General features: G+C 39.4%; 2 protein-coding genes across 2 annotated transcripts; both read right to left on the bottom strand.

The window, feature by feature from the left end:
• Positions 1-7,774: 7,774 nt before the first annotated feature.
• On the bottom strand, positions 7,775-11,026 carry LOC135154989 (calpain-2 catalytic subunit-like). Its single transcript, XM_064103256.1, is given in 2 exon segments — positions 7,775-8,040; positions 9,295-11,026. Coding segments are annotated over 2 exon segments (1,998 nt in total).
• Positions 11,027-12,124: 1,098 nt separating this feature from the next.
• LOC129267279 (calpain-9-like) lies at positions 12,125-17,147 on the bottom strand. The gene is given in 4 exon segments (XM_064103255.1): positions 12,125-13,791; positions 15,073-15,774; positions 15,777-16,929; positions 16,931-17,147. Coding segments are annotated over 4 exon segments (3,642 nt in total). The 5' UTR covers positions 17,051-17,147.
• Positions 17,148-17,613: the final 466 nt, after the last annotated feature.

Here is a 17,613-nt window from a genome sequence, read left to right as displayed (position 1 = left end):
GCTCACATAGCCTATCCTCTCCTAAAAGGGAACGTACATTATATGTACAGATGGTCACATCCTTTAAGGAGCCTGTCCTAGCCCAGAGATTCTTAGCACCCTCTGCTCCTTCCTTACCACAGCCGCTCCCGTAGCTGGGCAATCCAGAGCTGCTGGGGACTGAGGGCCGTTTCTTTCTTTGTGCTGCCATAGTCTTGAGGGGGTGTGGCCTTGACTCACCATGCTGGCCACAGTTGCATGTTGGTGAGTTGTGGATGTCGTTGATAAATTTTGATTCATCCGCCTTTAGATGGCATTTCCTCCATCAGGGTCCCACTACCCTTCTCATGTTACCTGAGTTGGCCAGGTTATTTTCCGCCGCCTGGGGCTCGGCGTTGGCGTTTGCTGGCAGTACTGGCTCACTGAGTATATCAGTGTAACGCCACAGTAGCAGTCAGGTTCTGAAACCCCTTCTGGGGTCATGACCTCACTGGCCAGAAACATGTAAAAGTTGTGTAATTCATTAAGTGAGGAAGATAGTTGCATATATATATTTTTTTTATCTGAAGGCATGATTACTATGACAAAAACCATGGCACCTGGGCAACCTACTATAAATTTCTATTTATTTTTGAAAAAAAATAGAAGTATTGTCATGTGAAAATTTTCAGTGTATATGTTTAACATGAAATTTGATACAGATATATCAGATTAATTTGTTTCAACATGATTCTTGACCACATCTTAAATAATTTCTATTCAGCTTCCAAATATAAACCGTGACTACAGCAACAATTACACATTTGTCAACACTTCATTATATACAAGTTAAAATGAGAATCTTTCTACTTGTTAAAAGTAGTATTTGAATAATTATTGTTGGAATGTTATTGAGTAAATTTGAGTATTATTGATAACTTAGATATGTCAACATAAGCATATGATTTCCAAGTACAATTCCTTCTCTGCTAATAGCTTACATTGATTTGCATCCATGATAAGAATAGATTTATATGAAGGCAAGTGGCAGTAGTGCACCCGAAACAAAGTACTGTTTTTCTTTTATGATTTGCAATATGACAGGACCCTTATATCCATAAAAACATTCATAGTTGTTTCACCCTGAAATTCTATAACATGGAAGATACAGTGAAAAGAAATACCAGTATTTTGATGTAGTTTTGAAAACAACATTGGTATTATTTTGTTCTCTCAATACCTTTTGGAATTCATGGAACAATGAGAAAATGCTATTAACACATGTAAGGATATGATATATTCATGATTTTCACTCGGTGAAAATAAATGTAACTGTAATGTCGGCATAAAGACACCTTGATAGTATGAGTGTCTTAAAATTAATTGAAAATATACAAGCACATACTATTATATTATATCACAAAATGCACTTTAAGTACACACTCTAATGATACTGAATACATATATACTATACTATCATGCTCTGTACAAGGTTTTATCTTCCCATTCTTTTGTTCATCTATGAGCTTCCATTATCAGTTATGGCTGACCAGAACAGTGCAGTAAATATGTGATATTCACAATTCTACCTAAGCAAAATTAATCCAATATCAACTTGATCATTCTTTTAAACATGATTTCAAAGCAACAAAACATACATATTTATCACACAAACCAACGATAGAAAAGCTTTTTTGACTTCTATTTCAAACTATATCATAGAGTAGAAAAAACAACTAAAACTGCAAGTATTACATACACAAAAACGTATTAGTCACTTGGACAAAAAAATATTGAGATTGGATTTGCCATGGTAATTATCTGGCCCCTAATAAGTACAATATTAAATTACTGAAATTCAATGGTATAACACCAGTTAGATCACCTACACATGTAGGTGATAAGACACATAAATACATTCAAAGAAATTTCTGTGATAACTAGACAAATTCTATGTCTATTCATATTCTATTAGATGAGCTACATTCCTTTCTGTGACATAATAATTAATTGCATTATAATCAATATAATCATATTACATTTGAAAAACATTGGCTTTGCTATGGATATAAAGAGTTTCCTTTTTAATTTTATAAAACATGATGTATTATCCCCAATGTGTGAGGGACATGACTTGGTCTGTAATGACCATGATGACCTTTGACCCTGATAATAATTTTTGTCTCCATCCAAGCTCACTCCTCCTAATTCTCATCTGGTCTAAGAATAGAGACTCAACGTCAGGAACTCATCTAATCAAAAATTGCCACGAGAGCTTGTATAGGATGTGAACATATACTTGAGCTTGATGGCAGTGTTACGATACTGCAACAAATAACAATCATCAATTTTGTTTGAATTTCCTTTTTTTTTTTTATAGGAAATAAATCATGTACTTAAACAAAAAATAAAACCAAACAATGATCTTACATCAGTATCTTGAAGTGTCCGATGTACAATCCAGGGTTATAATAGTAAATCCAAATAAAATCCCACTTGGTTGGCGAAAATTCACAATGATGGCGATGATGAAACTGATGTTGAAGCACGATGAATAATGAGAGTCACTGTAACGAGTTGAAATGTCCGCGAAGACGATGTTGATGATGATTAACAGTCAAATCCAGCAATCCATGGGTTGAAAAGCGTTCATTAATCAGGTTGATGATGTTGATGATCTCGATGAGAACTGAGAATTCCTCTCTCAAAATAACTGCAAACAGTTCATTGATGGCGGGTAAATTATTCCACAGAAGATAAATATTCCAGGTGGAAATAAACTCCGCTCTGACATAAAGTCTGGCGTGAAACTCTGAGTTCTGATCTGATGTGATCTGATCTGATGAAGTGATCTGATATGATGTGATGAAGTCTTTGTAGAAACTGCAGCTTTTATATGCACATTTCAGCTATTCTAGATTATTCTAGTATTCACCCTTCCAGAGGCTTCTATATAGTATTCACTATTATGGAAGGTTCTAGTATTGTCTTTACAAAACATTCTACATTTCTAAAACATTCTTAAATGACCTCAGTGAAATCAACAACATAGCTAATTCTATTGTTCATGTCCACTACCACTGGAATCCTATTGTTCTCTTCCACTGCCTGAGGAATCTATTGTTTGCTTTTCCCTATTCAAAAATAAAACTCCTTTGCCTTTAAATAGGTAAGAGACCTGCAGAACAAAAGCTTTTACAAACATATTCTGGAATGTTCTTTATCATTCTTGGCTACCCTTAAAGAGGAAATAACTAAATAAATGAATGTAATTGCTCTTACAATTCTTCTTATATGTAACACCTCCCCCACCGGGGAAAAGAAAGCTTTACCGTAGTAAAGGTTTCTTTAAGATTATCTTTTTTTTCTTTAACTTTTCTAAGTCATCTTGATAAATTGTTTACAGTTATCGTGTACAAATGTGTACTACACAAACATGTTTAAATACATGAACATCAAAGACATTTTCTTCAAATGACACACTTGGTCAAAAGCATGAATAATTTCACTTTTTATACTCTTGAAAGAGCATCAGCAATTACATTATTCTTTCCCTTTATGTGTACAATTTTCAAAGGGAATTGTTGGAGCATTAGGCTCCATCTGTACAGTCGTTGATTCTTTGTTTTGAATTTCTCCAAAAACACAAGAGGATTGTGGTCTGTATAGACTGTAATCTCTCCATTAGATATACCTCAAACTGCTGAAGGGCTAGTACGAGACTCAGGGCCTCTTTTTCAATAGTTGAGTACTTCTTCTGAAACTGATTGAGTTTCTTAGAGAAGTAGCACACTGGTTTTTCGATGCCTTCTTCATCTTCTTGGAGCAATACTGCTCCTACTCCAACATCACATGCATCAATTTCTACTTTGAAGGGCTTTGTGAAGTTTGGAGCTGCCAAAACAGGCTCATTCACCAAAATGGCCTTTAATTTCTCAAATGATCTCTGACATTCGTCAGACCAAACATACTTCACTTTTGCCTTCAGCAGGTTTGTTAGAGGGCTAACCACTGTACTGTAATTTGTAACAAATTTCCTGTAGAAGCCACTCATACCTAAGAATCTGAGCAATTCTTTCTTAGTTGTGGGAATCGGGAAGTCTAAGATAGCTTGTATCTTGGCTTCTCTTGGTAACACTTGCCCTTGACCAACCACATGACCAAGATATGTGACCTTTGCCTTAGCAAATTCACTCTTCATCAGATTCACTACTAGATTGGCTTTATCCAGCCTGTCAAACAGTGCTCTCAGATGATCCAGATGATCATTCCAGGTATCACTGTACACTAGGATGTCGTCTATGTATACGACACAATTGTCAAGTCCGGCAATCACTTGATTTGTTAACCTTTGGAAGGTTGCTGGTGCATTTTTCATTCCAAAAGGCATGACTTTGCATTGAAATAAGCCTTCAGGTGTGACAAAGGCTGATATCTCTTTGGCTCGGTCAGTCAGAGGCACTTGCCAATATCCTTTAAGCAAGTCTATCTTTGAGATGTAGGCAGAATTTCCAACCCTATCTATACAATCTTCTAACCTAGGAATTGGATACGAGTCAGTCTTAGTTACTGCATTTACCTTTCGGTAATCAATGCAAAATCTCTGAGAGCCGTCTGGCTTTGGAACCATTACAATAGGAGAACTCCAACTACTCTGACTCGGTTCGATTATATCATTATCTAACATAAACTGTATTTCCTTATTCACCATTTCCAACTTGCTTGGATTGAGCCTATAAGGATTGTGTTTGATAGGTCTTACATCACCTACGTCTACATCATGTACAGTTAAAGGTGTACGACCTGGTTTGTCTTTACACACATTTTCATATTCTCTTAACAGGCCAGATATATCATTTCTCTGATCTTCAGGCAGGTGTTTTAATGCCTCATCCATATTTCCTAACATCTCTGAGTTAGACAACTTTACACCACATGGTTCATTCGTAGATACATCTGTATAAGACAATTCATTATCTGTCTTTCCATAGCATTCTTCTTCATGTTCATTTACATGTTTTTCTTCTTCTTTAACCTGTGTCATACCTATTGGCTGACTAGCCTCTCGCTCAAAGTATTATTTCAACATGTTTACATGACAAACTCTTTGAGACTTTCTTTGATCAGGGGTACTGATCACATAGTTGATATCATTCAATTTCTTTTTTACTATGTAGGGACCACTAAATCTAGCTTTCAAGGGCTCATCTTGCAAAGGCAACAACACTAACACTTTGTCTCCAGGCTTGAAACTTCGCTCTTTTGCATTTTTGTCAGCTTGAGCTTTCATTTTTCCCTGCGACTCTTTCAAGTGTTTCTTAGCCACATCACAAGCTTTTGAGAGCCTTTCTCTAAACTTTGACACATAGTCTAGAAGGTTTACATCATCATCCTGAACCATAAACCTCTCTTTGATAAGCTTTAGGGGACCCCTAACCTAATGACCATAGACCAATTCAAATGGACTGAAACTCGTGGACTCATTAGGGGAATCCCTAGTTGCAAACAGGAATGAGATCCCTTTATCCCAGTCATCGGGACAGTCTTCACAATAAGCCCTAATCATGGTCTTCAAGGTCTGATGATAGCGTTCTAACGCTCCTTGGGACTGTGGGTGATAAGCAGATGACTTGATCTGCTTTATTCCCAACTCCTTCATAACTTGCTGAAATATTCCTGACATGAAATTTGACCCTTGGTCAGAATAATTTCCTTAGGCAGGCCTAAACTGCACTAACGCCTGCACCACTGTCTTTGCAGTGATACTCCTCGAAGGTATCGCCTCTGGAAACCGTGTAGACAAGTCCATAATCGTCAGGAGAAATCTGTGACCCGACCTCGTTTTGGGTAAGGGTCCAACACAATCAACAAGAACCCTAGTAAAAGGTTCATCAAATGCAGGGATGGGTATTAATGGAGCAGGCTTGATAGAAGGCTGTGCCTTACCAATAATCTGACATGTATGACATGTCTTACAGAAATGCACAACATCTTTGTGCATCTTAGGCCAATAGAAATGCCTCATAATTCTATCTTCTGTCTTCCGAATACCGACATGACCTGCCATAGGTAAATCATGAGCCATTTTCAGAATATCTGTGCGGTAACAGGGAGGAACTACTACCTGGTGAATTATACACCAATCTTAATCAGCTGGTCTCCGGGGAGGTCTCCACTTCCTCATCAAAATGTCATCTTTGACATAAAAGCACTCACGAACCTTATCAGCCTCAGCCTCAGAACATGCTTTCTGTGACAAGCTTTTTAATTCTGGGTTTGCATGTTGTGCCTGTACAAGGGAGGATTTACTAAACAAACTATCATTGTTAGCAACAGAGCCTTCAACACTATCCCCATTCAAATCCTTGAAAAAGGTTTCAGCTAACCAGACATCAGTACTCTCCTCTACATCAGCAGATTCCGCATCATCCTTTTCAGCTCTACGAGTCTGAGACCTAGTAACAACACAATCCGGGAAAATCCCTGGAAAATCTTCCTGCAACAATTCAGTTTCAGCTACCTCAACGGGTTTCTCCGAAACCACTGGAGATGCAACAACTCTATCTCCAGCCAAGTCGTTACCTAACAAGAAATCAACACCTTCCATGGGTAATTCTGGAACGACACCAACAGTCACAGGACCCCTAACTAGGTCACACTTTAAGTCGACCTTATGCAAAGGAACCGACATGAAATTTGGGCCAATACCTTGAATTAAGACTTTGGCATTCTCTGAACTCTCCGGAGGAAGAGCCAAATCCCCTGGCACCATCAGGGACTGTGCAGCCCCTGTATCCCTAAGGATCACCACTGACCTACCAGCAGCACCAGTCGAACAAGGGGATACTTCACCATCATACAGAAAACTTCTAAAGGTTTCATCAACCTGCTTGACTTTATCAGCAAATACCAGAGAAACACTCTCAACATCTCGATTGGGCTCTGATGGGACAAACTCCATCGAGGGAACACTTGTTTGCTTGACAAAACCCATGTCTTTCTTAGCTTTGGTTGGCATTCCAACCAACTTCCAACATGATTCTTTCAAATGTCCCGATTTATGACAATGAGTACAAACTTTGGAACTACGACTCTCAGACCTTTTGGTTGATTCTGTGCCCCCACTAGCCTGATTCTTGTTAGTGTCTTTGTCCTTGCTAGCATATTTTCCCTCACCAGGTTTATTGTGGGATTCAAATGACCCTTTACCTTCCTTTTTCCAATAATTCTTGAAAGGAGGCCTATCTCCACTACCTTTATGTGTGACCTCAAATTCATCAGCTACTATGGCTGCTTTACTGACTTCAGTAACTCTATGGTCATCTAAGTGAGATTTAATGCCAAAAGGAAGACTCTTTTTGAATTCTTCTAGGAGGACAACTTCCCTAAGGTGAACAAAATCTTTGTCAACTTTCACTGATCTATACCACTTATCGAACATCATCTCTTGTTCCCTAGCAAATTCAACATACGTCTGGCCTGATTGTCTTTGCATGTTCCTAAATTTATGTCTGTACGCTTCTGGTACCAATTCATATGCATTGAGAATTGTTTCTTTCACTGTAGCATAGTCACATGATTGCATTTCATAGAGCAAAGAATAGACTTTTGCAGCCTTTCCAACAAAAACACTTTGGAGGAGAAGAGTCCAGTATTCCTCGGGCCAATTAAGTCTCTTGGCCACTTTTTCAAATGACACAAAATATCTATCAACTCCCTCTTCATCAAATTTTGGCACGAGGCGAATGTTTTTCGCCACATCAAAGCCTTGGGGAGATTTATCCTTAACAGAGTTAGTATTAGTATTTGCATGAGCTTACTTCATTTCTTTCAACTTTAACTGGTATTCCAATCTCATTTTCTCCATTTCTATGTTTTCTCTCATTTTCAATTCCTCATTTTCAAGGTTTTCTTTGATTTTTATTTCCTCCAATTGAATGTTTTCTCTGATTCTCTCTTTTTCCAGTTCAATGTTTGCCAGTTGGATCTGAACATCCTCTGACATATTGATAGAAGTTTCAGGCTCCTCTGTAAGCTTCATGTGACTAGCTAACAAGTCAATTATCTCTGCCTTCTTTAAACCTGTGGCTAGAGATACACCCAAATGATCACAAACTGTTATCAAATCATCTTTCTTCAGTGACTTCAAATGATCATATGACAATTCTGTCATTGCAAGAAATTCTTCAACATCAATTGTAGCCATGGTGGAATATACAGCAATACAACCAAGTAATAATACAGTACAGTATATTCTAGAACTTTCCAAAAATTTCCAAAATGTTTTCAATTCAAATTGACTTTTGTTTCAAACTGACTTTCGTCTGGGAAAACTAGTTTTAGTTTCAGATTGGCTTGTTGTAAAAATTTGGTTTTCGTTTCCCGGACAAGCCCCCAAAATTATTTGTTACGATACTGCAACAAATAACAATCAGAAATTTTGTTTGAATTTCCTTTTTTTTTATTATAGGAAATAAATCATGTACTTAAACAAAAAATAAAACCAAACAATTATCTCACATCAGTCTCTTAAAGTGTCCGATGTACAATCCAGGGTTATAATAGTAAATCCAAATAAAATCCCACTTGGTTTGCGAAAATTCACAATGATGGCGATGATGAAACTGATGTTGAAGCACGATGAATAATGAGAGTCACTGTAACGAGTTGAAATGTCCGCGAAGACGATGTTGATGATGATTAACAGTCAAATCCAGCAATCCATGGGTTGAAAAGCGTTCATTAATCAGGTTGATGGTGTTGATGATCTCGATGAGAACTGAGAATTCCTCTCTCAAAATAACTGCAAACAGTTCTATTCCAGGTGGAAATAAACTCCGCTCTGACATAAAGTCTGGCGTGAAACTCGAGTTCTGATCTGATGTGATCTGATCTGATGAAGTGATCTGATATGATGTGATGAAGTCCTTGTAGAAACTGCAGCTTTTATATGCACATTTCAGCTAGTCTAGATTATTCTAGTATTCACTATTCTAGAGGCTTCTATATAGTATTCACTATTATGGAAGGTTCTAGTATTGTCTTTACAAAACATTCTACATTTCTAAAACATTCTTAAATGACCTCAGTGAAATCAACAACATAGCTAATTCTATTGTTCATGTCCACTACCACTGGAATCCTATTGTTCTCTTCCACTGCCTGAGGAATCTATTGTTTGCTTTTCCCTATTCAAAAATAAAACTCCTTGGCCTTTAAATAGGCAAGAGACCTGCAGAACAAAAGCTTTTACAAACATATTCTGGAATGTTCTTTATCATTCTTGGCTATCCTTAAAGAGGAAATAACTAAATAAATGAATGTAATTGCTCTTACAATTCTTCTTATATGTAACAGCAGCACCGATGAAGGAGTCAAATGAAATCATTCCCTTCTTATCAGCATAACGCAAAATCAGAGCACTGAAAGTTTCGTTACTCAGTTTGAATCCAAGCGATGTGAGTGCACTCCTCAATTCATATCCATTGAATGTTCCAGAGTTGTCAGCATCATACTTCTTAAAAACATCCTTCCAAGCACTGATGTTCTGCCAAAGTTCCCTGAACTCTTCAAATCCAAGTTTGCCAGATCGATCATCATCGGTAAGAGCAACCATACTCTTGCAAGATTCCAGGCTGAATCCACCACCCTGTAGCTCATTGAACACTCGTTTGAGGGCTGCGTTTAAGATCTCCTGCAGTTCCCAGGCGTCCACTTTCATATCATCCCCTGTGAGCTTCTTGAAGAACTCTCGGAATTTGGCAGTCTGCGCCTCATCCTGAGCTGGAAGTGGCTGCTGAGGTTTAATATCCATGCTAGACTGTTGGTTAACAGTCACTCCCTTAGCCACCTTTATGGAAAAGATACGCACGAGGAAGTCGCCTTCTTGGTTGGGTTCAAAGGTCGAAGGAAGGATCACATAGCGTCCTGGTGGGAGTTTGAATCTTCCGCTTACCTCACGAGTGTTGGTGAATGTTGGTGATCGAGCTGTAGATGCATTGTAAAGGAAGTGGTCCTTTGGGAGTCCAACTGAGGCATTAAAGGAGCCGTCAACCTGGTAAATTGCGAAACCACAGGTGAGGTTGTCAACACCCATCTTACGCATCTCTCGTCTGTTCTTCTGTATGAGGGCGACGAGGAAGGTAGAACATTTCCCTTTTTGTCCGGGATCATCCTCTCCTTCTCGAAAATCATCCTCGTCATCTTCCGACTCCAAAACGAGTTCAATCTGGGGATTGATCCAGAATGTGTCGGGAAAGTTGCGGCACCCTCCAGCTGTGCATCCTTTTTGCCATTTGCCCTCATGTGAGGTAACTTGCTACTTCTTCTTTTTCTTGCCAGTCATGGTGTCTGCACCCAGGTGACATATGTCAACCCTATCATAATACCTCATGAAGTCACTGAATTCCATCCAGAATTCCCCATCATCATTGAAGACCAGTCCAAGCCTAGTACGCTCCTGTTGAGATATATTTCTCCACTCATTAGATCCATCACTCCAGGGTCCCTCCCATTCGCCCTTACCCCATGGGTTGCGAATCCTGATCAACCTCACCTCCCTACCTGAAGAAAATTTCGCCTTTTGAACGTCCGTGTTGGTGTAGGCATGTCCAGCAATCAGTCCAAGCCCTGCCTTGGCCTCAGTTTCTCCTGGTCTAGCATTAATGGAGCAGCCCAACTGCGAATCCCTGTCATACGCTAACTGGTATTCCAATCTCATTTTCTCAATTTCTATGTTTTCTCTCATTTTCATTTCCTCCTTTTCAAGGTTTTCTTTGATTTTTATTTCCTCCAATTGAATGTTTTCTCTGATTCTCTCTTTTTCCAATTCAATGTTTGCCAGTTGGATCTGAACATCCTCTGACATATTGATAGAAGTTTCAGGCTCCTCTGTAAGCTTCATGTGACTAGCTAACAAGTCAATTATCTCTGCCTTCTTTAAACATGTGGCTAGAGATACACCCAAATGATCACAAACTGTTATCAAATCATCTTTCTTCAGTGACTTCAAATGATCATATGACAATTCTGTCATTGCAAGAAATTCTTCAACATCAATTGTAGCCATGGTGGAATATACAGCAATACAACCAAGTAATAATACAGTACAGTATATTCTAGAACTTTCCAAAAATTTCCAAAATGTTTTCAATTCAAATTGACTTTTGTTTCAAACTGACTTTCGTCTGGAAAAACTAGTTTTAGTTTCAGATTGGCTTGTTGTAAAAATTTGGTTTTCGTTTCCCGGACAAGCCCCCAAAATTATATGTTACGATACTGCAACAAATAACAATCATCAATTTTGTTTTAATTTCCTTTTTTTTTTATTATAGAAAATAAATCATGTACTTAAACAAAAAATAAAACCAAACAATGATCTCACATCAGTCTCTTGAAGTGTCCGATGTACAATCCAGGGTTATAATAGTAAATCCAAATAAAATCTCACTTGGTTGGCGAAAATTCACAATGATGGCGATGATGAAACTGATGTTGAAGCACGATGAATAATGAGAGTCACTGTAACGAGTTGAAATGTCCGCGAAGACGATGTTGATGATGATTAACAGTCAAATCCAGCAATCCATGGGTTGAAAAGCGTTCATTAATCAGGTTGATGATGTTGATGATCTCGATGAGAACTGAGAATTCCTCTCTCAAAATAACTGCAAACAGTTCATTGATGGCGGGTAAATTATTCCACAGAAGATAAATATTCCAGGTGGAAATAAACTCCGCTCTGACATAAAGTCTGGCGTGAAACTCTGAGTTCTGATCTGATGTGATCTGATCTGATGAAGTGATGTGATGAAGTCCTTGTAGAAACTGCAGCTTTTATATGTACATTTCAGCTATTCTAGATTATTCTAGTATTCACTATTCTAGAGGCTTCTATATAGTATTCACTATTATGGAAGGTTCTAGTATTGTCTTTACAAAACATTCTACATTTCTAAAACATTCTTAAATGACCTCAGTGAAATCAACAACATAGCTAATTCTATTGTTCATGTCCACTACCACTGGAATCCTATTGTTCTCTTCCACTGTCTGAGGAATCTATTGTTTGCTTTTCCCTATTCAAAAATAAAACTCCTTGGCCTTTAAATAGGCAAGAGACCTGCAGAACAAAAGCTTTTACAAACATATTCTGGAATGTTCTTTATCATTCTTGGCTATCCTTAAAGAGGAAATAACTAAATAAATGAATGTAATTGTTCTTACAATTCTTCTTATATGTAACAGCAGCACCGATGAAGGAGTCAAATGAAATCATTCCCTACTTATCAGCATAACGCAAAATCAGAGCACTGAAAGTTTCGTTACTCAGTTTGAATCCAAACGATGTGAGTGCACTCCTCAATTCATATCCATTGAATGTTCCAGAGTTGTCAGCATCATACTTCTTAAAAACATCCTTCCAAGCACTGATGTTCTGCCAAAGTTTCCTGAACTCTTCAAATCCAAGTTTGCCAGATCGATCATCATCGGTAAGAGCAACCATACTCTTGCAAGATTCCAGGCTGAATCCACCATCCTGTAGCTCATTGAACACTCGTTTGAGGGCTGCGTTTAAGATCTCCTGCAGTTCCCAGGCGTCCACTTCCATATTATCCCCTGTGAGCTTCTTGAAGAACTCTCGGAATTTGGCAGTCTGCGCCTCATCCTGAGCTGGAAGTGGCTGCTGAGGTTTAATATCCATGCTAGACTGTTGGTTAACAGTCACTTCCTTAGCCACCTTCATGGAAAAGATACGCACGAGGAAGTCGCCTTCTTGGTTGGGTTCAAAGGTCGAAGGAAGGATCACATAGCGTCCTGGTGGGAGTTTGAATCTTCCGCTTACCTCACGAGTGTTGGTGAATGTTGGTGATCGAGCTGTAGATGCATTGTACAGGAAGTGGTCCTTTGGGAGTCCAACTGAGGCATTAAAGGAGCCGTCAACCAGGTAAATTGCGAAACCACAGGTGAGGTTGTCAACACCCATCTTACGCATCTCTCGTCTGTTCTTCTGCATGAGGGCGACGAGGAAGGTAGAACCTTTCCCTTTTTGTCCGGGATCATCCTCTCCTTCTCCAAAATCATCCTCGTCATCTTCCTCCTCCAAAACGAGTTCAATCTGGGGATTGATCCAGAATGTGTCGGGAAAGTTGCGGCACCCTCCAGCTGTGCATCCTCTTTGCCATTTGCCCTCATGTGAGGTAACTTGCTACTTCTTCTTTTTCTTGCCAGTCATGGTGTCTGCACCCAGGTGACATATGTCAACCCTATCATAATACCTCATGAAGTCACTGAATTCCATCCAGAATTCCCCATCATCATTGAAGACCAGTCCAAGCCTAGTACGCTCCTGTTGAGATATATTTCTCCACTCATTAGATCTATCACTCCAGGGTCCCTCCCATTCGCCCTTACCCCATGGGTTGCGAATCCTGATCAACCTCACCTCCCTACCTGAAGAAAATTTCGCCTTTTGAACGTCCGTGATGGTGTAGGCATGTCCAGCAATCAGTCCAAGCCCTGCCTTGGCCTCAGTTTCTCCTGGTCTAGCATTGATGGAGCAGCCCAACTGCGAATCCCTGTCATACGCTAACTGGTATTCCAATCTCATTTTCTCCATTTCTATGTTTTCTCTCATTTTCATTTCCTCCTTTTCAAGGTTTTCTTTGATTTTTATTTCCTCCAATTGAATGTTTTCTCTGATTCTCTCTTTTTCCAATTCAATGTTTGCCAGTTGGATCTGAACATCCTCTGACATATTGATAGAAGTTTCAGGCTCCTCTGTAAGCTTCATGTGACTAGCTAACAAGTCAATTATCTCTGCCTTCTTTAAACCTGTGGCTAGAGATATATCCAAATGATCACAAACTGTTATCAAATCATCTTTCTTCAGTGACTTCAAATTATCATATGACAATTCTGTCATTGCAAGAAATTCTTCAACATCAATTGTAGCCATGGTGGAATATACAGCAATACAACCAAGTAATAATACAGTACAGTATATTCTAGAACTTTCCAAAAATTTCCAAAATGTTTTCAATTCAAATTGACTTTTGTTTCAAACTGACTTTCGTCTGGAAAAACTAGTTTTAGTTTCAGATTGGCTTGTTGTAAAAATTTGGTTTTCGTTTCCCGGACAAGCCCCCAAAATTATATGTTACGATACTGCATCAAATAACAATCAGAAATTTTGTTTGAATTTCCTTTTTTTTTTATTATAGGAAATAAATCATGTACTTAAACAAAAAATAAAACCAAACAATGATCTCACATCAATCTCTTGAAGTGTCCGATGTACTATCCAGGGTTATAATAGTAAATCCAAATAAAATCCCACTTGGTTTGCGAAAATTCACAATGATGGCGATGATGAAACTGATGTTGAAGCACGATGAATAATGAGAGTCACTGTGACGAGTTGAAATGTCCGCGAAGACGATGTTGATGATGATTAACAGTCAAATCCAGCAATCCATGGGTTGAAAAGCGTTCATTAATCAGGTTGATGATGTTGATGATCTCGATGAGAACTGAGAATTCCTCTCTCAAAATAACTGCAAACAGTTCATCGATGGCGGGTAAATTATTCCACAGAAGATAAATATTCCAGGTGGAAATAAACTCCGCTCTGACATAAAGTCTGGCGTGAAACTCTGAGTTCTGATCTGATGTGTTCTGATCTGATGAAGTGATGTGATGAAGTCCTTGTAGAAACTGCAGCTTTTATATGCACATTTCAGCTATTCTAGATTATTCTAGTATTCACTATTCTAGAGGCTTCTATATAGTATTCACTATTATGGAAGGTTCTAGTATTGTCTTTACAAAACATTCTACATTTCTAAAACATTCTTAAATGACCTCAGTGAAATCAACAACATAGCTAATTCTATTGTTCATGTCCACTACCACTGGAATCCTATTGTTCTCTTCCACTGCCTGAGGAATCTATTGTTTGCTTTTCCCTATTCAAAAATAAAACTCCTTGGCCTTTAAATAGGCAAGAGACCTGCAGAACAAAAGCTTTTACAAACATATTCTGGAATGTTCTTTATCATTCTTGGCTATCCTTAAAGAGGAAATAACTAAATAAATGAATGTAATTGCTCTTACAATTCTTCTTATATGTAACAGCAGCACCGATGAAGGAGTCAAATGAAATCATTCCCTACTTATCAGCATAACGCAAAATCAGAGCACTGAAAGTTTCGTTACTCAGTTTGAATCCAAACGATGTGAGTGCACTCCTCTTTTCATATCCATTGAATGTTCCAGAGTTGTCAGCATCATACTTCTTAAAAACATCCTTCCAAGCACTGATGTTCTGCCAAAGTTCCCTGAACTCTTCAAATCCAAGTTTGCCAGATTGATCATCATCGGTAAGAGCAACCATACTCTTGCAACATTCCAGGCTGAATCCACCACCCTGTAGCTCATTGAACACTCGTTTGAGGGCTGCGTTTAAGATATCCTGCAGTTCCCAGGCGTCCACTTCCATATCATCCCCTGTGAGCTTCTTGAAGAACTCTCGGAATTTGGCAGTCTGCGCCTCATCCTGAGCTGGAAGTGGCTGCTGAGGTTTAATATCCATGCTAGACTGTTGGTTAACAGTCACTCCCTTAGCCACCTTCATGGAAAAGATACGCCCGAGGAAGTCGCCTTCTTGGTTGGGTTCAAAGGTCGAAGGAAGGATCACATAGCGTCCTGGTGGGAGTTTGAATCTTCCGCTTACCTCACGAGTGTTGGTGAATGTTGGTGATCGAGCTGTAGATGCATTGTACAGGAAGTGGTCCTTTGGGAGTCCAACTGAGGAATAAAGGAGCCGTCAACCTGGTGAATTGCGAAACCACAGGTGAGGTTGTCAACACCCATCTTACGCATCTCTCGTCTGTTCTTCTGCATGAGGGCGACGAGGAAGGTAGAACCTTTCCCTTTTTGTCCGGGATCATCCTCTCCTTCTCGAAAATCATCCTCGTCATCTTCCTCCTCCAAAACGAGTTCAATCTGGGGATTGATCCAGAATGTGTCGGGAAAGTTGCGGCACCCTCCAGCTGTGCATCCTCTTTGCCATTTGCCCTCATGTGAGGTAACTTGCTACTTCTTCTTTTTCTTGCCAGTCATGGTGTCTGCACCCAGGTGACATATGTCAACCCTATCATAATACCTCATGAAGTCACTGAATTCCATCCAGAATTCCCCATCATCATTGAAGACCAGTCCAAGCCTAGTACGCTCCTGTTGAGATATATTTCTCCACTCATTAGATCTATCACTCCAGGGTCCCTCCCATTCGCCCTGACCCCATGGGTTGCGAATCCTGATCAACCTCACCTCCCTACCTGAAGAAAATTTCGCCTTTTGAACGTCCGTGATGGTGTAGGCATGTCCAGCAATCAGTCCAAGCCCTGCCTTGGCCTCAGTTTCTCCTGGTCTAGCATTGATGGAGCAGCCCAACTTCGAATCCCTGTCATACGCTATTTTCAGAAGACGGAAGAGATTCTTAGGTGGGTTCTGTTTCAGCTCGATGGATTCAGAGACTCCACCTGTGAAGTCTTCCATGGCCTCGATAACGTTGCCACCCTTCAAGCATTCGTAGGAGCCATGGAGCTTGGCATAAGCCTTCACCAGGAGGGCGCTCCAGAACTCATTTTGATCCTTGGAGTGCACAAAGACGAGTTTGTCGTTGTATATGGGTAGCCTGTCATCAACGACAATGGTAATCCATTTGCCATAGTGCCAGAAGTGGAACTTGACGATTCCCAGGTTAAAGTTCTGGTCAAGGGGAATGACCTTCTGGAGTAGGTAATCATCCAGAGAGAGACCAGCTGTAGCAGCCAAAAACCAACAGTCACCTAGTTGTCCCTGTTCAACGTCAAATCGACTGGTGCCACCTACGAAAAGCTGAGGATTCGCACAAATGTCCCTAGGTCGCTTCCATACAAATGGCCTTGGCGGTTTCTGGGTATAGAAAAATACTTTCATCAACTGCAGAAAAGTAGGGGTCCTCAAACAGAGTGCCGCTGCTTCTACAATGTCTCAGGATCTGGTCATATTGCGACCCCTGTTCTATCATCTTCTTCGTGGTACTCATGATGGAATTCTAGCTCCTTTGTATTTTCCAGAAAAAAAAATCCAAAACCTGCTCCTCAGCTTAAATCTTCAGCTCGGTCCACTTCGCTTCGGGCACTCTCGTCAGCGAACAGGCAAAGAAATAAGTAAACTATTTTTCAATAGAAATTAAATTAAGATGGAAATGGAGGGACCCACTAAAAAGCAATGCTTGTACAATGTGGGCCCCTCAAAAAATAGATAACACAACAAATAACAAAAAAGCAAAGTATAAATACAGATAATCAAATGAGAAAAAAATAAATAATTGAGAGGGAAATACTCACAAAATAAATACAAAGTTATCAAAAATATACAGTTAGATAAAGGACAAAACAACCCGTCCTAAAAATATCCAACCTTCCCCACCCCACCCCCCCCCCCAGAAAAAGAGAAGGAAAAAAAGGGGGGGAGAATGCCCTGAGAAGATGGATGGGTGTTGCTGTATGTAGATAGAACACATGCCGTCGTGGACTCAAGCAAACTGGATTCAATGATGTGTATAAAAGGAGAAAAAGTATATAAAATAACCTGGAAAGAATATGA

Source organism: Lytechinus pictus, chromosome 8 (assembly GCF_037042905.1).
Source record: "Lytechinus pictus isolate F3 Inbred chromosome 8, Lp3.0, whole genome shotgun sequence".
Lineage (NCBI taxonomy): Eukaryota > Metazoa > Echinodermata > Echinoidea > Temnopleuroida > Toxopneustidae > Lytechinus > Lytechinus pictus.
This window is presented reverse-complemented; position numbering and strand designations above follow the sequence as displayed.